Source organism: Protopterus annectens, chromosome 4.part1, assembly GCF_019279795.1.
Source record: "Protopterus annectens isolate FY-2018-M chromosome 4.part1, PAN1.0, whole genome shotgun sequence".
Taxonomy (NCBI): Eukaryota; Metazoa; Chordata; order Ceratodontiformes; family Protopteridae; genus Protopterus; species Protopterus annectens.
In genome coordinates this window covers 520833909-520858969 of record NC_056734.1, presented here as the reverse complement: position 1 = coordinate 520858969, position 25061 = coordinate 520833909, and the positions used below count along the sequence as shown (strand labels likewise).

At 40.0% G+C, this 25061-nt stretch overlaps 1 protein-coding gene across 1 annotated transcript in view; it reads right to left on the bottom strand.

Annotated features, from left to right (window-relative positions):
- The window catches only part of LOC122801244 (rootletin-like), a 2937720-nt gene that overhangs the window by 1051419 nt on the left and 1861240 nt on the right, over positions 1 to 25061 (bottom strand). Inside the window, exon 19 of the mRNA XM_044070796.1 lies at positions 18702 to 18845. Within this exon, the coding sequence (XP_043926731.1) occupies positions 18702 to 18845 (144 nt within the window). The remainder of the gene's footprint in view (positions 1 to 18701; positions 18846 to 25061) is intronic.

Genomic DNA, 25061 nt, shown 5'->3' with positions numbered 1-25061 from the left:
TCTAGTCATAGGTGACTCTATAGTCAGGCACACTGATGTTCCACTCACCAGGCTAAACAAGGAGAAAGTTACTGTCAGCTTCCTGTCAGGTGCCAGGATCCACCACATAATGCATGCACTCAGGTCACTCCACAACAAGTACAAATATGACACGGTCATTGTCCATGTTGGTGTGAATGACCTGAGACGTACCTCCATGGACTACATGAAAAGAGACATGGAGGAGCTCTTCGATCTTGTAGCCCAGGCAGGTATGACCCTAGCCCTGAGTAGTATCCTGCCATCACCCAGAATAATACCACAGTACAAGGACAAAATGATTGACTTCAACAATTGGCTAAGCTTCTGGTGTCATTCTAAGGGGATCCAGTATTTGTCTGCCTGGGAAGACATGATCGACTGACCATGATGCTTTGCCAGAGATGGCCTGCACCTGTCACCCTTGGGATTCTGGATACTGACTAAGGCTATTGCCACCCCTATAGTGCCTTTTTTAGGCAATGTTCAAATGACAAATTCACCACCGTAACAGGTACAAGCAAGCAAAATCTGAGGGTAATGCTACTCAATGCTAGAAGTCTAAACCTCAAAATGCACTCACTCGAGGCACTACTTAAAATGGAGAACCTCAACATCTGTGCAGTGACAGAGATCTGATTCAAAGCTACAGAGAGCACCCCTGCGCTACCAGGTTATAATTCATACCACACCTTTCGGCCACCTAACCTGGAATGAAGCACTAAAGTTGGAGCGTTTCCATATTCATTAAAGATATCCACACCTTCAGGCTAGTTGCACAGCATAATGCATCTGAGATCATCCAAGTGCAACTAACTCTGGGCAAGACCGCAATCCAAATTACAGCTTGCTACAGACACCCCCAGCATGCCCCAGGATTCCAACTCCTCATTTCTTGATAGACTGGAAAGTATTAGGTACAACCCAACACCCTAATACTGGGCATTTCAACTACCCCACCATTAACTGGGAAAACTACTCATGTACCAACTCTTTTGCTCAACATTTTCTGGAATTCATAAATTCCAATGCCTTGGATCAACTTATTCACACCCCTACCAGGGGCAGCAATATCCTAGACCTGGTCATTACCAACATGGGCAACAAGTGTTCCACACCAGAGGTCAATTCCTCATTGGTCAGATCTGACCACAAGCTAATCACCCTAGACATCCACATTCTGCCCCACCCCCAATTAGGGAAACCACAGTAAAAAACTTCTCCAAAGCCAACTTCACACTTCTTAAGACAGAAGTGGCAAACTTCATGACACCCATGCAGATGGACAATAGAGGTACGACTGCTGAATCCTACACAAATGCACTTTATAAGCACTTACACGAGTGCATGGATCATGCTATCCCTAATAGAACCAAGATGCTATCCTCCAAAAAAAGGAAGCCAATCTGGTGGTCCTCTGTCATAAACAAACTCTACAACAGAAGAAAGAAACTGTTGCAAAAAAGAGTAAAATCCCATGACTGGAAAAACTCCATGGTCAACCTCAGTAAGAAGCTGAGATCCCTCATAAAATCCTCCAAAGCTAATTACGAAAACAAAATTGCCACTGACTCTAAAAACAACCACAAAGCATTCTATAGCTATGTGAAGAATCTCAATGGTAACACTCAGATCTGCTCTGAGTTACAGCACAATGGCACTAAATATACAGAACCAACTGATAATGGAACATCCTGGCAGATAGGTTCATTGCTAACTTTACCCCCCTCTCACCCCTAGAGGGCCTATCTTTATACCGGAAGAATGCAAAGTTCCTGTAATCATGGCTGCACAGGTAAAAAACCCACTCTACAAAGCCAAGAACACAGCATCCATGGGACCTGACAATAGCCCAGGCTGCGTTCTACACAAACTACAGAATGAACTGGCACCCTACCTAAGTACCATGTTCAATCATAGCCTTACCTCAAGCTTTGTGCCCACTGAATGGCACACCATGATGGTTATCCCACTCCACAAAGGAGGAGCCACGACAGACCCCGGGAACTACTGCCCCATTAGCCTGAAGAGCCTGGTCTGCAAGGCCATGGAACATATCATCATGGAACTCATAAACAAAGACATTGGTAATCTCCAAACTCTGGACCCTACCCAGTTCGGGTTTGTAGAAGGCAGATCATGTCTCCTAAACCTGACTGACTTTTCTGAAGCAGTCACCAAAGCCATAGATGAGGGTAAGGTGGTTCACACAGCTTATCTAGATCTCGCCAAGGCTTTTGACACTATCCCCCACTCTGTAATTATAGATAAGCTCAATAAACTAGGTATAGATCACTATGTCACAAGATGGGTTGCCAACTGGCTCACGGGCAGAACCCATACTGTGAAAGTAGCAAACTCCAAATCTGACTTCAGACCTGTGACAAGTGGAGTACCACAGGGTTCAGTCCTGGGTCCACTCCTGTTTGGTATCTACTTCTCTGTAGTACAGGCTAACACAGAAGGTCTTTGGCTAACAAAGTCTGCAGATGACTGCAAACTAGGAGCCATAATTAAAACTCCTAACGATGTGGACATACTACAAAAGGGCCTCACTGAGACAGATGCCTGGTGTCAAAGCCATGGCCTGAAGCTCAATGCCAAAAAGTGTATTGTCATCTCCTTTGGTAAAAACTCTGTATCCATGAACTACCACATAAGTGGCAGTCTACTTAACACCAAAAGTGTGATAAGAGACCTTGGAGCACAGGTAGACAGTAGTCTCTCCTTTAATTATCACATCGCCACAGTGGTCAGGAAATCCTTCTATGTGGCTCACCTCATCACAAAAGGTTTCTCATCCAGAAAAAAATAGGTCATTGTTCCCCTCTACTCATCACTCATTAGACCCATTATAGAGTATAATGCCCCTTTTGGTATGTACCTCACAAGACATCTACAACAACTGGAAAGGCCACAGAAATACCTCACAAAGAGGATTACTGGCCTTAAACAGTTGCCCTATGCAGACCGTCTAAAAAAACTCCAGCTTTACTCCATCGCATATCGCCTACTCAGTGGCGATCTCTGCCTAACATACAAAGCTATGTCAAACCCAGAGCTGTTGGACATGCTCCACTTAAAGAAATCCCAATCCCTTCAAGCTACATGCTCTAGAGACCTAAACCTTGTCACCACAATAAACAGAACATGCTGGAGGGATAGATTCCTGTCCCAGAGACTTCCCATATTCTGGAACAGACTACCTATCTATGTCAAACAGAGCTCCTCATTAGCACTCTTCAAGAAAAGTCTTGATGACTGGATGGGAAATAGGAAATTCACCCCAGGGATCACTTCTGTGTCTCTGCTCGACAGGGGCATGGGAAAATAATTTTCTTGGGTGGTGAAAACCAGGGTACCGTTTTGGCTAGGCTTATATAGGCCCTAGGGCTAATAGCCTAGTACCTACCTATGAACCTATGAACCTGATTTTAAATCTGTGCATTATTTGCTGAGTTCTTTCACTCTGATCTATTTATAACTGTTTTGGTTTGCTGCATGTGAGTTTCTGCACTTATTATTGGTTTACAGTGATAGAAGGGAGTAACCAGGCCTCTTCTTAGTTGAGAATCACTGTTATAGACCCCAAAATAAGTGTTTGTGATTGTCCTGGAGCTATTTTACTTATTTTGAGGCATTCTGTACCTGTATAAATGTGTCATATTTGCCAGATGTTGCTAATCACATAGCAATGGTTAATAGTGTCCTGTACAGACCAGGTACCTAGAATTAAAATTCCCATATAAAGCTACCTCTGAATTTCTTCACTAATTAGTTGCACAAAGAGTAATTAGTTTGTGTATTGAGGAACACCCCACATGCTTAGTCTTAGATAATCTTGATTGTGGTCTATACTCTTACAGCAACCAGGCTAGCTAGCTGTAAACTCCTCTTGAATCACACCCTACGGAACTTAGTCACAAAATTAATAACTAAAGATCAAAAACCTACTACAGCAAACTCCAATCCATGTACTCAACCAATCCAAAAAAAAATTGGAATGCCATTTCCTCCATTGTTCACCCTGGCAATAAAAGCAACACATGCCCAGGCCCTACTCTTACCAGCCTAGAAACTGCCACTAAATTCAACTCATTCTTTATAGATTGCATAGCAAAACTATCCTCCTCCTTCCTTGACCTCCCTCCTGTCCCCGTCCCCCTACCAGCCAACCTCCTCCTACCGCCCCGTTCAACCTAAAACCTGTCCCCACAAACACAACAAAAAGGCTTCTCCTCAAGCTCAAACCCTGTCGTAGCACACCAGACAATCTACCGCCCACCTTCCTCAAGCAAACTATAGCCTATCCCATATCTATTCTCATAAATAGATCAATAGAGGAATTATACGTCCCAACCATCTGGTGCCACGCATACATCATCCCACTACATAAAGGTGGTAAAAACATCGACGCAACCAATTTTAGACCCACAGCCATACTTTCCCCTCTCTCAAAAATACTAGAAAAAACTATCCGTGCACAAATCATGCAATATCTAACCCTAAACAAACTCCTCTCCCATACCCAACACGGTTTTCGCCCCGGCCACAGTACCATGACTGCCCTCCTTTCCTTTCTACAGACCATCAACCTTGCACGCAATAAGAGGAAATATGTATCATAACTTTTTTAGACCTCTCAAAGGCATTCAACACCATCTTCCACTCCTTATTCCTATCCCAGCTCTCATCCTTACATCTCTCTCCCTCCACCCTAGCCTGGTTCACCAGCTACCTATCCAATCAACAACAAGCTGTCCAATGGAAAGAATCTACCTCTCCTTTCCTACCTACAGCCACTGGCATTCCTCAAGGTTCAGTACCAGGCCCTCTACTCTTTAACATATTTATCAACAACTTCTACCTCTCCATCCCTGAAGCCTCTGTTATCTAGTATGCAGATGAGTCCACCATCATCTGCTCAGCCTCCTGTCCCTCCAAACTGCTACTAAAAACCCAGCTTGACTTTTCCAAAACAGAATCCTGGATGAAATCCAATCACCTTGCCCTAAATGCTAGCAAAACAAAACTAATGATTTTTACCCCGACTAGAAACTCCACTTTTGACAGAAACCTATTCTGCATTACAAGCCAAAATAAAACCCCATTGGAAATAGTTCCCACTACCACACTGCTAGGCATCATCATTGATGAAAACCTAAAGTTTGACTCCCACATATACTCAGCTATTAAGAAAATCCATCAAAAAATCGGTCTCCTCTACAGACACAACCATTATCTCAGCCCCTCCACCCGTTAAACACTTGCAACTACCTTCCTTCTCCCGTCTCTCATGTATGGTGCTCCCCTATTTATCAACATCCAACTAGGCCTACATTCCAAACTCAAATCCTGCTACCACAAAATTAGCAAATTTGCAACAAACACCAAAAATTCATCTCATCACTGCCAGTCTCTACACACCCTCAAATGGCTAGAACTCCCAAACTACCTCACATATCTGCATCTTACCATTACCCACAAGTCATCTTCAAACCAGCAGACTGTCCATCCCTGGCCACAGCCCTAATCCCCTACACACCCTCCCGCTCCCTAAGATCCGAGAGCCAAAATCTATGAGTACACAAACCCTCTCATCCCCCTGGCCAGCTACTACTAGCCGGCACCATAGCTAAACTATGCAACTCTCTCCCCTTTCCACTACACAACATGTCTAAACACAACAACTTCAAGACCCACCTGCTACCACACCTGTCCTCCAAATGGAAATGCCCTTCTCATGCTCCTACCTAAGCACCCCCTAACTCTATACTCTGTGAATGTTCTAAACATTTTTTTTTCTTTTTTTCACAGAATACTCAAAAGATACATTACTACCTAATGTGTATTTTCTTTTCCAGAATTGTTTTAAATGTGTATATATTGATTACATATCCACTAGGTAACCTCCCTTTCTTTTGCAATGAATGTTACACTAAAGCCTACAGCTTACTATAATGTTTTTATACTGAATACGTCTGTAAATATGTAACCTCTCTTATTATTCTTCATTTTCTTTTGCAATGAATGTTACACATGAAAGCCTATGGCTTAGTATAATGTTACTTTAATGTCTCTGACTCTGAATTTTGTCTATTATGTAACCTATCTTTCACTATTAATGTAGCTTCTTGTGGAGCTTTTCTCGCTGGGCCTCCACTGTAAACAGGTTTCTATGACCCAGTGGACTCTCCCGGTCAACAAATGATAATAATAATAATAGTAATAATAATAATAATTTCCCAAATTAGGTCAGCTATGCATCTGGAATTGACTGTAAAAAACAGCCACAGAGAAACAAACATTCAGCTAAGGGCAGAAATCTTTCACAATCTTATTTTGTAGAGGAGATCACATCAGAGTAATATGCAACAATGACTGCATAGTGGATGCTGAAGATCAGGCAGTTCTGAACATCACTCCAAATAACGCAAACTACACTCAGCTGGCAGATGGCAACCCCTTTGTAGTTTCTGAGGTTGTAAAGAATGTATTACAAAAATATGTCACTAAAATGCAATATTTTAAAGCTGCTATATTCTACAATTTAGACCTGGTAATGCATTAATTAATTCTTTAGTGCAATGAATAAGGCAAAATAATTAAAGCCATAGAGATGTTGCTGCTGTAGACAGCCCACAAAACATATAAAACTCAGAAATATTACTGCACAGGGCAGACATCTTCAGTGTGACAGAAATAATGGTCACTGTAAATGTATTCCATTTCCAACTTTCTTTCACACAAACTGTAGCTACAGAAAAGTAATCCAACTCACTTAAAAAAAAAAAAAACTCTCTGGCTCCCCACTTAAGCACCATGTTCAATAATAGCCTCACATCAGGCTTTGTGCCAACTGAATGGCGCACAGCAACAGTTATCCCACTCCACAAAGGGGGAGCCACCACTGATCCCAGGAACTATCGACCTATTAGCCTGATGAGCCTGGTCTGCAAGGCCATGGAACGTATCATCATGGAACTCATAAACAAAGACATTGGTAACCTCCAAACTCTGGATCCCACCCAGTTCAGGTTTGTGAAAGGCAGATCATGCCTCCTGAACCTGATCGACTTTTTTGAGGCAGTCACCAAAGCAGTAGATGAGGGTAAGGTGGTTCACACAGTCTATCTTGACCTTGCCAAGGCTTTCGGCACCATCCCTCATTCTGAAATTATAGCTAAACTCACTAAACTAGGTATAAATCCCTACGTCACAAGATGGGTTGTCAACTGGCTCACTGACAGAACCCACACTGTAAAAGTTGCAGACTCCAAATCTGACCTCAAAGCAGTGACAAGTGGAGTACCACAAGGTTCCATCCTGGGACCTCTCCTGTTTGGTATTTACTTCTCTGAAGTACAGGTTAACACAGAAGGCCTCTGGCTAACGAAGTTCACAGATGACTGCAAACTAGGAGCCACAGTCAAGTCCCCAAATGATGTGGACATCCTACAGAAGGGCCTCACTGAGACAGATGCCTGGTGTCAGAGCCATGGCCTCAAGCTTAATGCCAAAAAGTGCAGTGTCATCCCCTTTGGCAAAAACTCTGTACCCATGAACTACCACATAGGCAGCAATCTACTTAACACCGAATGTGTGATAAGAGACCTTGGGACCCAGGTGAACAGTAGTCTCTCCTTTGATAGTCACATCGCCACAGTAGTCAGGAAGTCCTTCTATGTGGCACACCTCATCATAAAAGGGTTCCCATCCAGGAAAAAAAGAGGTCATTGTTCCCCTCTACCCGACACTCATTAGACCTATTATAGAGTACAACGCCCCTTTTGGAATGTACCTCACAAGACATCTGCAGCAGCTGGAAAGGCCACAGAAGTACCTCACAAAGAGGATTACTGGCCTCAAACAAATGCCCTACACTGACCGCCTCAAATAACTCCAGCTTTACTCCATAGCATATCGCCTACTCCGAGGTGATCTCTGCCTAACATATAAAGCTATGTCAAACCCAGAGCTGTTGGACATACTACACCTAAAGAAATCCCAATCCCTCCAAGCTACACGCTCTAGGGACCTAAACCTTGTCACCACAATAAACAGGATATGCTGGAGGGATAGATTCCTGTCCCAGAGACTTCCCATACTCTGGAAGAGGCTACCCATCAATATCAAGCAAAGTTCTTCATTAGCACTCTTCAAGAAAAATCTTGATGAGTGGATGGGAAATAGGAAATACACCCCAGGGATCACTTCTGTGTCTCTGCTCAACAGTGGCACAGGAAAATAACTTGCTTGGGTGGCGTAAGCCAGGGAATCTTGTTGGCTAGGCTTACGTAGGCCCTTGGGCTGATAGCCTAGTACCTACCTATGAACTTATGAACCTATTCAGTCCTGCAAAGCCAGAGTAATGACCATATGACAGCAATTTCATTTATAGACGGGCCCCATACCCAGTAATTGCAATTGCTGTTTTGTCAATGTCTTACAGGTCCAACTGTAAGAAAAAAAAAAACAAATAAAATAAAGGCCACAGACACAATATATTTCAAATTCCATTATACACCAACAGCTGCTAGCCTGACTTATAAGTTATATCTGGTTGCCTGCCAGGAATAATTTATACACATTTTAGATGTCCTCCTGTGATAACAGATACAAAAGTAACATCCACATGAAATATTTCAAAGTCTGATTTACAAAAACATAGTTGCTAACCAGCCCCCACAACCTACCAAAAATAATTTCTACATATCTCTGATATTTCCGTTATTAGTAATACCTGCAATGAATGTGGTTACTTGGTCATATGTAGCAGGTATGAACAGGAGGACTCTTGTCTTCACTATCTCCTATCACCAGTTGAGTCCCTCAATCTCTGTCTTGAGATCACTCCTTTTTGGCATATTTTTCTCTGATGTCAAAGCTGAATACAATGCCTGGCTCACTAAATAAGCAGATAACTGCAAATTTGGGAGTATTCAAGCTACAAATACTATGTCCCTTCAAACATTCAACATTACCCATGATTGTTCTATTAGAAATAACCTTTCCTTCAATGTCAAAAAAGAAGTATTCTAAGTTCAAATATGGATTAAGATGGAGTAAGAGTATTTCTATAATTTTCATCTGCATGCAAGTTTTAAGCCAAAGACATGGATTCTGATGCTTTTTAGAGGAGGGAGTTCACTGTATCTTCACATGAGATGCAGAGATTCTGCAGCTGTTGCTTTCTCCATGTTAAATGAATTCTCCTGTAGAATGTAAGCCTCCATCAGCTTCAGGAATTCAAACTTTTGCTCTTATTAATACTCTACAATAAAAATCATATTGCTTACAGATAACTCATTTATTGGTGGTGTACATAATAAGTTCTTATAAGTGCAGGAAAATTATAGTAAATGCAATTCAATAAACTGTGGTTCCATTTTCAGTTAAGGATCAGCTACATGGTCCAGCTAAAGGTTTTGTCAGAATTCGAGGAAAGGGAAAAACTTGGCTTTGCTAAGAAAACAAAAAGAAAACAAGTACTTCCTTTTTCAGATGTTTAGCAACACAAGAGCAGATAATAAAAGTGAGGGATCAGCTGGATGAAGTGGGGACCTCTGCCTACCCAACAAAAACACTCTTCCTGTTTGTTGCAGTAGACTAGCTAACTCTCTCTTCATTTTCAGCAAACCACATCATCATCAATCCTTGCTTTTCCCATTTCTTTATGGGATTGAAGTGCTGCATCAATGGTTTCTCCATCTTTTGATTCAATTCAACTCTCAGAGCTTCTTCAACAGTCATGCTTGACTTTTATACGATCCATGCATATCTTTGCTGGATGTCCTCATTTACTCTTATGTTTTTCCTCTCTGTCCAAAATCTTCTTCACCAGACTGTCTTCTGCTTTCCTGCATATGTTCCAGAACCACCATAATCTATTCTCTTTGGCCTTCTCTGCAATTGGGCGTCTCCTCTACTATCCTACCAGCCATCTCAGGAACTTCATCTCCATCACCTCTAACTTCGTAGTTATTCTGCCTTCCCTGCCCAGGTTTCTGTACCTTAGAACAGTACTGACCAGAGCACTATTTTGTACACCTTACTTTTCAGCTTCTTTGGCAGTCTTCTGACATACACTACCCCTGAAAATCTATACCAGTTGACTGGAGCCCTCTGATTTTAGTCTGGCCTCCCCATTCACACTTCTCTTCTTCTCAAACACCCTTTCCTGGTGCTTGAAACTGTTGACTTGTTCTACTATTTTCCCTTCTAAAGTCTCTGCTTCTTCTGATTTCACCATTTGCTGCCATTACAACTGTCAAATATGCACTCATTTTAATTCCACATGTCTTCAGTTTTGCATTCCATTCCCCTATCATTTACTGAAGTTCTTGTTCAGAGTCTGCCTGCAATGTCACATCATCTGGATACAGCAACTTTATTGAGCTGTCCTGTCTGACCCATTTGCTAATGCAGCCCATCTCCAGTATGAAAAGCAGTGGGCTCAGAGCTGAACCCTGTTGAAAACCCACTCCCACTGGGAACCCCTCTGTGAGTCCAAACACTGTTCGTACTTGTATCAGTGGGTCCTCGTACATATCTTGCACTACTTCAACCAGTATTTCTGGGACTTCAAACTACTGCAGAACTGCCCAAATCAGCTTTCGTGTGACCTTGTCGTGCTTTCTACAAGTCTAGGAATGCTCAGTTAAACTCTTTACTCATCTCTAGTTTATTCTCAATTACATGTCTCACTGAAAACATTGCAGCATCCTGATCTGAATCTAAACTGCTGGTCCCCATCTTTCTTTCTGCTATTCTGCAAATTCATTTATTATTCATTCTCTTGAGATCTTACATGCAGTGTGACAGGAGTTTGATGCCTCTATACTGCCACACTTGTGAATGTCCCCTTTGTTCTTGTACACTGGCACTAGTATGCTTATTCTCCAGTCATGTAGGATATGCCTTTCTTTCCATACTGCTATGAGTACCCTTATGAGCCAGTTCTCCCATATCTCATTCAATATCTTGATGTTATCTGCTGTGACCTCATCTGACCCTGCTGTTTTCCCTTATTTCATTTTCCTTAGTGCTGTTCTTACTTCTTCTATGGCGGGCTCCTCTTCTTCTTTCATCTTAAGCTGGTTCTGAGGCAGTACAGCTTATGTTGGGTTTTCTATCTACCTCTGATGTCTTGTGGACAGGTGAGGAGTTTGTTGCTGGCGTCCTATCTGCTTTATCTTTATTATGTCTTTGCCTTGTGACCTGATAGAGTTTCTTTGTGCCATCTACTGAGTCACTTTCCAGAAGTTGGTAAAGTGTCTTTGAGTTTTGTTCTTCATTATTGCAACTGCTTTCTTACTCTCTTTGTTAGCCAGCCAGTATCATGGTCTGTCTTTTCTATCTCCCACTTTTGCCTGCACTCCTGCTTTCTTTTCAAGAAGATTTCTGCATTCCACCACCAACTTTCCTTATGCAACTTATTTCCATACTTGGGCCACTGCTCTAATATCCTACCACTTGGCCGAACATCTCTTCTGTAGACTCACACATGCTGTTTTGAGGTTCTGCCATTCTTCTTCAACTCCACCTATTTCTTTTACTTCCTGAAATGCTAGAACCTTGAGTATTTCTTTGAACTATTGTGGTTTATCTCCAGTCAGCTTCCACATCATCAGCCTAGTGTACATTAACCTTACAGCCTTCTCTGACTATTGCTTGCAGCTAACTGTAGCAACCAGGAGTTTATGGTGTGGACTGACTGTTTCACTGGGGGTGATTTTGCAATTGGTGATTCTACCCAAGAGACCTTTCCTTACTAAGAGGATGCCTACCTGAGTTGCATGTTGACCACTCTTATATGTGATCTTGTGACCTTCTCGCTTGCTGAAACGTGTTGTCCACCATCACACCATTTGTCAAACAAGTCTAGAATAGCCTCTTCTTTATTCTTCTCTTTCTTTATTCTTGTTGCCCCACTCATTTGGACCTGGGCAGTCCTCATATCCTGTTCTGTCTGTCCCAATATGAACATTCAGATTTATCCATTATCAACACCAATACATTTTGTCCTGCTTTATCTAGTAGGTGCTGCAACTGCTTTCTGAATGCAGTCTTTTCTACATTATCACAACAATGCTATATGGCATGGGCTGAGAGTATGAATAATGCCCAACCCTTAGTGGAATCTGATTTCCCTGGGTGTCATTAATTCTGGTGACATCTCTCACTGTCTTTAGAAGTCGCTCCATCACCACAGTTCCCACACCATTTCTAGTTTGTCCTTCCCTTGAGTAGTAGACTCTGGATCCCAAGCCCTGTGGCTTTGCTGCACTGCCCTTTCATCATGTATACTGGATACAGAGGATGTCCAGTCTACTTCTTGCCATCATGTCATCCACTTCCAAGCTCCATCCTGTCAGTGAACCTACTGGCAGATTGATTGTTTGTTTATCTCCAGCTATTGCTCAACAGAGCTATCCCAAGTAACCTAACTTGGGCAACTGGACACTGGACAGCCTGTAGCTTATTGACTGTAGCTCATTGACTGAAGGCTGCTGGGATTTATGGTGGGTACACATTGGTCAGTAGGGACACATAAGATCCCAGGGGTAGGTCAGAGTACGCCATGACCTCGACCCACTTATCTCAGCAAATACCCAGGACCATTTATGACAGCATTAGTCAACACAACATAAGAATCTTTACACCATCGAGTGACTAGCCCAGACTGGTCTGTGATCTGTATTCTTCTGTCTAGTGGATAGTGCACACTACAGTTGGTGCCCAAAGTGGTTGGTCTACACAACACTTACCTGCCAACAACTCCATTCTTGAATGAGTTTGAGGTGAAAACACTCAGCATGTTTTCGGGAGGTGGGAGGAACCTCACAAAGACATATGGAGAACATGCAAACTGCATACTGGCATTAGCCAAAAGTCAAGAATGAGCCTTGTACCTTGTGCATTGAAGGCAAAGACCTTAGTCATTATGCCAGTTGTGTCTCCTGTGCAGTTTGAAGTTTTGAAACTTTAAGCTTATAAAGTTGATTCATGTATATATGTTTCTTTCTCTCTACATTTTGTGGAGCTTTCCTCCCCAGGCCTCTGGTGAAAAGGAGGTTTTCCACACAGATGGACTTTCCTGGTCAACAAAAGCAATCAATAAATAAAGCAAAATAAAATAAAATCACTAATAGAATGGGTTCTGCTAGGATATAGTGAATTTCTTGATGATTACTGAATGAAACAGATATATTTTCTAAACTGGTGACTGTATTACTTTCAGTTTGTGGCCACACTTACTGTTATCACTCTTGGTTCACAGAGGTGTACTCTTCTTTTTGTTAATGTCTGTACGGGTAAAGTGTTTTGTTTAGAATGACGGGGAAGAAGTTGGTGAATGGTACGGATCAGTTTCAAAATTAGCTATGTATGTAAAATTGGGAATGAGCACTGTAATGATCTTCTCAGAAGCTGTGCCATACACTGTTACACACACAAAAAAATTGGTCTTGGGGAAAAGGAGTGAAATTTGCTGCATTGCTTCAGTTCTTTTTTATGTGTTTTTTATTAATTTATTTATTTATGAAGAAAATGTAGTACAAAATTATATAGTGTAGTTTGCAAGGGAACAAAAGCTTACTCCTGAAAATAGATGTAGGGTAACAAAAAGAGTATGAAATGATGATAGTGCGGAGAGTCCAAAGTGCCACAAGTTACACACACTGACTTTAAACATGTAAACTAAAAACATGACTACATCATGATGAAGCCTTAATGAAAGATGTTGTAAGACAAAAGCCCTTAACCAGATTTTTATTTTGATTTTTAACTATTAAAATGATAATTTCTTACATTTTGAGACTTGCTTTAGTGACTTGGATGTTTTTTTTATACTGCTGGGAGTAGATCACAGAGACAGACAGTGATGTGCACATGGGAGTCATATATGAAGTATACAACATTATTGTGTGAAAGGCATACGCACATGCATGTGTGTGTATTTATGCTACATTTACAGCTGTACACTCTATCACTGTTAACCTAATATGACATCACACTGGGGGCACAATTTCAGAAAAATATGTTTCAGAATGCCAACAGAATCTCTAGCTTGACAGCTTCAGTTAGGAAATAATACTAATATGGTCATATTCATATTAAAGTGTTATCATAGGTTAATACTTATTACCTTTTAGAATATGAGACTTGTCTTTAGTCTAGTCTTTGTCCACTCATATAGTGGATATAAAAAGTGTACACACTCCTGTTAAAATGCCAGGTTTTTGTTATATAAGAAAATGAGACCACAATAAATAATTTCAAAACTTTTCCCACCTTTAATGTGACCTATACCTGTACAGTTCAATTGAAAAACAAAGAAATATGTTAAGGAAACAATATAAAAAAATAGACAAACGTACAATAAGCTGGTTGCATAAGTGTGTGTACACTTAAACTAATAATTTGTTGAAGCACCTTTTGATTTAATTACAACATTCAGTCTTCTTGGGTAGGAGTTTATCAGCATGGCACATCTTGACTTGGCAATATTTGCCAACTCTTCCTTGCAAAAGCACTCCAAATCTGTCAGATTGCGAGGACATCTCTTGTGGACAGCCCTCTTCAGGTCACTCCATAGATTTTCTATTGGATTTAGGTCTGGGATCTGGCTGAGCTATTCCAAAACTTTAATTTCCTTCTGCTGAAGCCATTCTTTTGTTGATTTGGATGTATGCTTGGGGTCATTGATGTGAAGGTTTTGGGCCAAAAGTGACAGGTATTTGGAACTGTTCATAATTCCCTCCACCTTGACTAAAGCCCCAGTTCCAGCTGAAGAAAAGCAACCGCAAAGCATGATACTGATACCACCATGCTTCACTGCAGGGATGGTGTTCTTTTGGTGATGTGAAGTGTTGTTTTTGCGCCAAACGTACCTTTTGGAATTGTGGCCAAAAGGTTCAACCTTGGTCTCATCAGACCATAACACATTTTCCCACATGCTTTTGGGAGACGATGTATTGTTTTGCAAATTTTAGCCAGGCCTGGATGTTTTTCTGTGTAAGAAAAGGCTTCTGTCTTGCAACCCTACCCCATAGTCCAGACATATGGAGAATATGGGAGATTGTTGTCACATGTAGTACACAACCAGTACTTGCCAGAAATTCCTGCAGCTCCTTCAGTGTTGCTGTAGGTATATTGGCAGCCTCCCTGACCAATTTCCATTTTGTCTTTTCATCAATTTTGGAGGGACATACAGTTCTTTGCAACATCATAGTTGTCCCATATTTTCTCCACTTTTTGATGACTACCTTCACTGTGTTCCATGGTATATCCAATGTGTGGAAATTTTCTTTGTACCTTTCTCCTGAATGATACCTTTCAACCATGAGATCCCTTTGATGCTTTGTAAGCTCTCTGTGAACCATGGCTTTTGCTGTAGCAGACAATTGAGAAATGTCAGGAAAATCCTACTAGGACAGCTGAACTTTATTTGGGGTTAATCAGAATCTCTTTAATTGATGGCAGGTGTGTACCCAAGAAGAATGAATGCTGTAATTAAATCAAAAGGTGCTTCAACAAAGTATTAGATTAGGGGTGTGCACACTTATGCAACCAGCTTATTGTATGTTTTTTATTTTTTATATTTTTCCCCCAATGGATTTGTTTGTTTTTCAATTGAATTCTACAGGTTATAGGTCACATTAAAGGTGGGAAAAGTTTTGGAATTATTTATTGTGGTCTCATTTTTTTATATCACAAAAACCTGGCATTTTAACAGGGGTGTGCACACTTTTTATATCCACGGTATCTACAGTTTTGCACAGCAGACTAACCAAAACAGCTTATATATATATACATATATATATATATATATATATATATATATATATATATATATAGACAGTTATGAAGATAAAAGGCACTCTGAGTGAATATAACAGAAATATTATGTATCACGATGAAATCCACAGAGTACAAGTACATATCATGTTACAATATTTAACAAAGGTGAATAACAAGAGAATATATTTTGAAAACAGAAAGTGGACAACTCATGCAAGCTAGAAATATTTTTTTAACAGACAGGGCTATAGATAACTGGAATAACCTTTGTGACGTATGGTAGTGAGCAGTGAGCTGTTATTCAGCCAGCGGTGTTAAACTGTATGAAGCACGCTTTGATTGACAGATATCTATGAAGGGGGACTCTCCAGTCCCGAGAGGTAAAGCAACCCCAGCAATGATTACATAAACAGGGGTTCATAAAAGGTGTAGTTAGGAAGTTTGGAACCTTAAACTACTTAGAAATATACACTACCTTTCAAAATAATGTCTGCCTGAGAATAGCCATGTCTTTAATACCAGATAGTGCAAGCATCTGGACAGCATGCCTTTTCAACACTGCTAATTCTAGTACATAAAAATAGGAAGGGAAAACTCTGACCCTTCTCTGAGGGGTGAACCCAGGACTCCATTCATTTTTTGAGATTGTCACTGACACTGGCCCAACAAGGAGTGGCCTCCAACAGCATTTTTTCCTGTCAACTGGGAAACTACCATGCAGATTACTTTAAATGAACAATCATCCAATGCAGTACAAACCATCAGCCTAATGTTGTTGTTGTTGCATCTTTTGGCTTTTCCCGGTTAGGGGTCGCCACAGTGGAACTCTGGTCCGCTAATGATTGGCAGTAGATTTTTACGTGCTGAGTTGCCAGCCCTGCCGCACAACCTTCAACGAAGGTACGCCCATTCACGCATGTCTCCACACAGAAGATGCTTTAGCTGCGAATCGAACAGGGCAACATCTTACTGTGAGGTGACAATGCTACCGCAGCACCACCATCAGCCTAATATACTATTAAATAGTTCACCATTCTGGATGAGGCCCTGACTGAGTGATTGAAGATGTAATCTCATCAAGACCCAAAAATAAAGTTTAAAAATTGTTTAGATGGGGGTGTGGTTTTAATCCTGTTTTGAATGTTTTGTCATGCAAAGCAGACTTTGATATAAAGCTTGTTAAAGAGAAATCGCAGATATTATCAGAAGACTTAATAGAATTAAATACGGTGATGCAATTCAAATATGCATAGGACATGTGCAATCTTATAAGGGGTAAAAAAATAAACTGCCATTTAGGTAAACATGGCAACTTATTTAAATGTTAGTGAAGTGGGAAGATTAGATGAACCAAACATTTAATGATCATCAGAAAATCTGCATTTAGAGGTTAATACTTGTTTTCTTTTTACATTTTGAGATTTGTCTGCAGCCTCGTCTCTCTTAGGTCACTCATAGATCAGAACGGTGAATCTGTTCATCAGCGTAACAGCTTAAAGATCCTGATAGCTAATTACACACCACCGGCAAAGCTATGCATTCCACTCTCCTGCTCACATATAAAGCCAAACTAGTTTCATGCTGATGTTTTATGTTAGCTACACATTTGTACATGTAATACCAGTTCTGATAAAGTATGTTTACAATATGTGTTTCATTTTTTTCTTTGTTGTTTTTGAAGAACCATCTCTAGTCACAGTGGTGTCCAAAAAGTTAACACAAATTAAATTAGAATAAGTAAAATATAAATAAAAGTGATGACCTGTGTCATGGTTTCTTGAATCTTAATCAATCTACACAAAATGGAATGGATACACACTAGCTGTTTCTAATTAATTTTGCCAGAGAGAAGGGTCTGACAATGCAAGAGTCAAAAGTGGGGAAATAAAAAGATGAACAAGCACTATCAAGGCATAAAACTGATACCATAAACTTACAGCTATATTCTGGACCATTTTGCTTTTGCAGGATATCATACTTAATTACAATATGCTCACACATAATGAATTTTGTAATCTACAATGAAACATCTTCATATGCAAACATCTTAATGCAAATAGCATTAAAACTCCATAAGACAGGGAAAACAAATATAACAGTATCCCTGCAATTAACTTCTATATATATGTTTTTTTTTTGTTTACTTTACATAGTCCATTGATAGATAGATAAGCAAATTATGGTTCCCTTGGTATTAAACTGCAGTGATATGCCGTCAGCTCTTCAGGGTTTTGTTTTCTGTATCTTTTGCTGTACAGTGCCAACATTACACCCCAACCCCCACCAAGCAGTAAAGACGCTTGCAGATAACGTTGCAAAATAGCACTGCATGACTCTTCAGAAGAAAAGAGGTCATGCTGATAAAAATGCTGTGTCTGCTCTTTTTTTTTAATTTCATTTTTCAACTCTGTACTTGTGTGGTCCCCTGCTGTAAACTCCCTCATTCTCCCACTCACACACAAACAACCCCTGTGCTTCATCCTTTGTATAAGAACTGGTAGAGTCCGGCAGGGACTGCCAATGTAAATAACATGTCGTGTTAAATTAAACTGTTTCCTGTTTTAAGAGTCCTAATCTCCTTTCATGCAGGCTTGTTATTTTGCTCTGTTATTTTTGAATAAAAACATTTTTCTCTGTTCAGTGATTCAGGCTAGCATGCAAGTCCCCCCCTCCAAGGATTTCTAAGTAAGTTTTTAGTTTTACAAGCTATCAATACAACTAAACAGCTGCTTGTTGGGATGAAAAAAAAGGCAGTAGGAATTCTGAAGGATGAGAAGTTTTACCTATGCCACCCGCTTATAGTATCTTTTCTTAAGGACACTTTTGGTAATACTGATTACCTTCATACTAGAGGGAAGTAGCTCAAAAGGAGAACTCACCTCCCGCTGTAGCTTCTCTCTCTGTCGTCCTAGGTCACGCAGCTGCTCATTTAAACTCTTGATCTCTCTTTCATGGGCCTGCACAGCCTCCTCAAACTTGGCATGGAAGGTTTTTAGCTCCGCTGTTATGTTGCCAATAGTATTCTAAAATAAAAGGAGAAAAACACATTTTACTATAGAAGACAAATGTTCTGTTTTGGAAATGTACAAAGATAAAAATTGCTAAGGACAATAAATGCATTTTTACAGCATGCAGATTACCTTCACAAACCAGACAGCAAGCAGCTCAGTAGCTTAAAAATGTGTATTACATATAAAGCATCTGAAATAGTTCATTCAAAATAGTTTTTTTTATTCAGTAAGACGTGTTATAATCTCATTGCAACTCCAGATTTTACTTACCCTCTTCCTTCCTATTGATCACCGGAAGAGAACTACATCTCATGGCGCTGGCATTACCTGATAACTAGCTTCATGTCAGTGATGAATCATAAAACAGGTTGTCAGCCATTCTGCTCTCTCTGTCTAATAAAATGGTTTGTGAATGTGTGTTCTACTCCCACAGCATACTGTGCATTCATCTTTAATAACGGGTTACCCTTTGGATAATACACTGTAGTGAAAACCTTTGCAAAATTCACCACTTACAAACAATATGCCTTACTGATGAAGTGAAACCTATAACACATTCTGAAAGAGAAGGCTTTCTATGTACAAGATTTGCTGTGTTTAGTCTTAGAAGTAAAACATAAATATCAGCCTCTGCTAGAAAATTAATATTATGGCATTACATATGAAATGACATTGGTGGGGTGGATATTATGGCATTACATATGAGATGACATAGGTGGGGTGGATATGTCACTCTTAAGTCACCTTTAATGTAAGATGTCAGACCGCAGTGGGTAATAATGAGGGTCACATTTGATACCATGGTACTATTACTGGTCAGTTGTGATGGGGGGAGGGGGTCTAACATACAGCCACATTTTTATGAGTAAATGCCACATTAATCAGCTCTCTAATACATTATTACACTATGTCTATACAATTTCCAAGTCATCCTGTACAGTTATGTCAAATTACTGGTAACAAAACATGAAACATTAGGGACTTAAAAAGGACATTGCGTTATATATTTTGTCTTTTGTTGCGCAGCTAGCAGTACAAAGTTGCTTCTCCCAGTCCAATCCATTCCCTACCTTTTTGATAACCATCTTTCCTGGGTACCCTTGAATACATCTATGGATTTGCATGATTACTTGAATACAGTGCAAATTATTGTAATGTGGCCAGCACATGGTTCAGCAAGTGAGACATTCACAAAATTACACAAAAGAGTGTCCGACATTCAACTCAGGTAGACCTCCTCCTAGTATGGAAAAGGCACTGGAGTAGAATCAGTGATTACAAAGTCTCCACCCCCCCAAACAGTCAGCCCTTAGCAAAAAACATTGCTTTGCACAACCAGACGCAAGCAGTGGTCAGAGGAGGCTCAAAGGTCAAAAGTGACTAGACTGAAGACCTGGAAGTTGACTGGAGAGAAAGAACAAGAATTCAAAGAAATATTCAGTGCTCTAGTACTTCAGGAAGAGGAAGAAATAGATGGAGTTTAAGAAGAATGGCAGTACCTCAAAACAGCATGTATGAGGACTATAGAACAGATATGCAGCCAAGTCAGGTGGGGAAATAAGGTATATAAAGAAAATCTGATGGTGGAATGCAGAAGTTCAGGAAGTTATCAAAAAAAGATGGAGTGCAGGAAAAAGTGAGAGACAGAAAAGATGGAGCAGGCAAAGAAGGAATACTAGTTAGCTAACAAACAGGCTATGAGAACAGTTGAAATAGCAAAGAGCAAGGCATCAGAGAAACTCTGCCAGCTTCTGGAAAGTGACTCAGTAAATGACACAAAAACTCAGGTTGCAAGACAAAGGCAAAAAGATAAAGAATATAGTCATCAGACACCCTTCATAAGGGATGCCAGCAACCAGCCCACTGGTCAGAAAAAAGTTGATGGAAAATGTTCTTCCAGCAGCTTCTGAATGAAGAAAAACCCACCAAAGTTGTACTCCCCAAGACACAGCCTATGATGAAAGAAGAAGAGGACTAAGGAAAGCGAAGCAAGGGAAAGCAGCAAGCTCAGATGAGGTCATCATAAATATGATCAAACTCTTAGGGGAGTGGCTACTATAGTGGCATAGAGAGATAAAACCCTGACTACGGCCCGGGTGCCATTAGTGGCTTGAGCAAACAACAGAGCAGCAGGGAGGGATGGGAGTGCCCATCCAGGGTGGGAGGGCATTCATCAATAATGCCCCCTAAAGGGAGGTATGGTCCAAAGACAGGAGCTGACCTCAGATGGATATAAAGATGGCTCAACCCCCAAGATGCCCTTAGGATCCATGACTGACGTAAGCAATACCAGAGTAAGACTTTGGGGTGGGGTGAGAGATTAGCTGGTAAATGCAACATGGATGTGGAGCACTGGAGAGTTGGGCTTGCAAAATGATGTTAAGAGGACCAAAAAAATTAAAAAATCTTAGATAGGTTAAGGGAAAATGGATCCAGAAGGTACTCATAGCAGTATGGAGAGAAAGGTGTACCCCAGATTACTGGAGAATAAGCATCCTAGTGCCAGAGTACAAGGACAAAGGGCATTCACAACTGTGGGCAGTACAAGAACAGGGTGACTGATAAATGGATACGATGTTTGCTGTGAGGCAGACAGTTGTTAAGAAGGTAGAGATGAGGAAAGAGTCCCACTGGTCATTCCTAGACTTGGAGAAAGCATGTGATAAGCTCCCAAGAAATCTGATTTGGGCAGTACTTCAATCGTTCAAAGTCCAAGAAACATTGGTAGAATTAGTGTGGCCTATGTACAAGGAATCAGTGACACTCATAGAAAAAGTATTCAGACTCACAGAGGGGATTACCAGTGGGACTGGTTGTGCATCTGGGTTCATCTCTGAGCCACTACTGTTCATAATGGTGACAGACTACATTAGAAGACAGGTCAGAATGGACAGATCAGCAAAGCTGCTGTATACAGACAATGTGGCATTACGGGCAGACTCTGAACAAGAACTTCAGCAAATGATAGGGAAATGGAATGCAAAACTAAAGGCAGATGGGATGAAACTGAGTAGAGATAAGACAACTATATTGCTAACAAGTGGGGGAAATCAGAAGAAGCTGAAAACGGAGATAGAAGGGGAAAACAATGGAACAGGTTAACAAATTCAAGAATCTGGGAGAACTGGCTGAGGACAAAGGAGGTCTGAATTAGGAGGTCAAAGCTAGAATCGGAGGGGCTGCAGCCAACTAGCACATAGTGTCAGAGGTAGTGTATGACAGAAGAATACCAGTGAAGCTGAAAGGTAAGGTGTAAAAAACAGTGGTGTTACCTGCATGGTACAGAAACCTGGGCAGTTAAGGGAGAGCAGTTGAGGAAGCTAGAGGTGACAGAGATGAAATGCCTGAAATGGATGGCAGGATGCACACTGTGGGACAGATGAAGAAATGAGGACATGAGAGTAAAAGCCAAAGTAGCTCCAAATGAGAACAGCATTGCAGAAGCCCAAGTAGCTCCAATTGCAGAGAAGATCAAAGAGAACAGATTACGGGGGGGGGGGGCTCAGGGATATGTACAAGAAAGGAGAAGACAATCTGGTGAGGATAAACTGGGCAGACGGATAGACAGGAAGAAGGCAAGAAGAAATGAAGACATCCAGCAAAGAGACGGATGAATTGTGTGAGAGAAGTCCTAAGACAGTCAGGGATAATTGTTGAAAAAGTATGAGAATAACATTGGTTTGAGAGAGATAGATAGCGACCGTTCACATGACGCCCAGACTCCATGTAGAAAATGTGAAAAAAAGAGCTGATGAAGACAATGATGATTTTAATGTGGCCTATGATACTGTGCGTATATTAGCATTGGTAAGACACATTAAAATCGGGTACTAAACCATAAAATATTTCTTACCACAAAAGCAATTAGTAACCATTTTGTACCATTCATACAACTAAGCTATAACATACTGTTATCCTGCATTTAGGACCTTTTTCCTAGGAAAAAAGCGAATCTGTCATACCATAATGCTGGCCAAACCCAGGCAAAACAGAGCTATCATGCCAGCCACCAAATTTTAATTATAGAACCAAACCACATCAGAACTAACCATTGGTAAATATTCCCAGCTAAAAGAAGAAAATATGGAAATGGTGGAGGTATGATCTTGTGACTACAATATTTTAATAATATATTGCTATTGTAAGTAACTCACATAACTGTATTAAGATTTCTTTATTGTAAGCAGCTCACATAACTGTATTAAGATTTCTTTATTGTAAGTAACTCACATAACTGTATTAAGATTTCTTTATTGTAAGTAACTCACATAACTGTATTAAGATTTCTTTGCCCCTGTCTTCACAGTAGTGGTTAGGTAGAACACCAAGTCAAGTATGCAGAAGATGAGTGGAGCCTTCAGCAAGCATCCCTTGGATAGGTGCTGCATCAAAACCACCTCTAGCTTTGGACAATAAACTTAATTTGCAATGTTTATTAAATGTGTGGATAATGGACTACATAGCTACCATAGAGAATATGGCAGTCCTAAAGCAATACAAACGGGGGAGATATACTCAATCAAAGACGAGCAATGTCTACCCAGTTCTCAACATACCCATTTCTCTGTACAATTACCACTTATTTCCTTTTCTAGTATTCTGCATAAAAATCACAGATTAAACAAAGCACACTTTTTTAAGTTTTAGCAAACTCATAAATTATCACTACAAAAAAAAGGGAAAAATAACAGTGCCACTGGTACAAAAATTCCATTTGCAAGATACAAAAGTACTTTAATTGTACAAAAGTAAAGAAAAAGTTATGTACACTTCTACCATACTGTCTGCATGCATTAACCTCCATCTAGTTTGGATACGCACACTTTCTGATCTAATCTTAGACCTCATCACAATACATAGTATCTGAAAAACAGACATGCCCTTAGAAATTTCACCAAAAGCTTAGGTACAATGTTCAGAATTGGTGAAATTCTTTGTATGCTTAGATTAATCTCACACTAGTTAACCTCTCCTCTATCACTACTGATCCATAAGGAGGTGCGCCTATTGGTTTGTGGTATTTCACAAATAAAATAAAGACACAGCTCATGTTTTAGCTTTTTATAACTGTTAATTTCACACACTCCTCACAATGGAAATCCATATTGCATGAAATCATAAATATATTATGTTATTATGAAAAGTGAATTATCGCTCAAAATTAAATAAGAAATGGTAGAGACCTTTTTTGGGATGGGTAATGTAATACAAGCACATAAAATATCTGTAGAGTTCTGGCAATGCAGCAGAAACAAAATGCTATTTCTATACAATACTGATGTTTTCTGTAACTTTAAATACTAAACACCAATACCAGTCAGATAAATCCCAAACTATCGGAAGAAAATCAGCAGATGTCCAAGAAAATAAGCAGTTGGAAACCACGTGAAGAGCATTTATTAAACAAAAAACAAGCATACAAGCACACTTTCATTCCTTCAGCCATTTTGTCAATGCATTATACTTCATTTACAGGGAGTATGATCAGTAAAATGAATACAGACCAGACAAGGAATTACACAATCTAGAAATGATAAGTAGAACACATTTGCCAAAGAAACATGAGAAGTTGTCCGAAGAAAAACTACAGAGTATTCACTTATTACGGCAGTTTTTAATGGCAGAAGAAAAAGTAAAAAAAATCAAAAAGTACAAATGTGTAATAATAGTAACATAGAAACGCAGTTGCTGAAAGACATTACAATGAGACTGATTTGAGCAGAAAAAAATCACGAATAAGGAAATAAATTTAGTCTTGTTTTTTTTTTCAAAGAAGAAATAAGTTATATCCAAGGCTTGATGTGTTCATAGGTGATAAAATAATAGCTCAACTGAGAATACAAATGTATTTATCTGTTTATTTAATTTATTTATTGACATTTGTTTACCAGGAAAATCCGATTGGACACTTTCATCAATTTTTAGGTGAAGCCTAGAGAGGAAAAACTCCATAAATGAAACAACTGAAAATACATATACATGGTTGAAATTGACATTACGTTATAATATACTGTAAATACATCGATTAACACAAATATTAATACACATGACATGTATAATAATACACATATACAATGATTAACACAAGATAAATACAATATTGTGCAGCACTGAAACATGTTGCCATGTTATAAGTGTAAGAGTTTATTACTTAGTCATAAAGCAAATGTCAGAGTGGAAAAATTCAAACAGTAGATGAGTAGCAGGAGAAGAGAGGGAGAGTGAAAA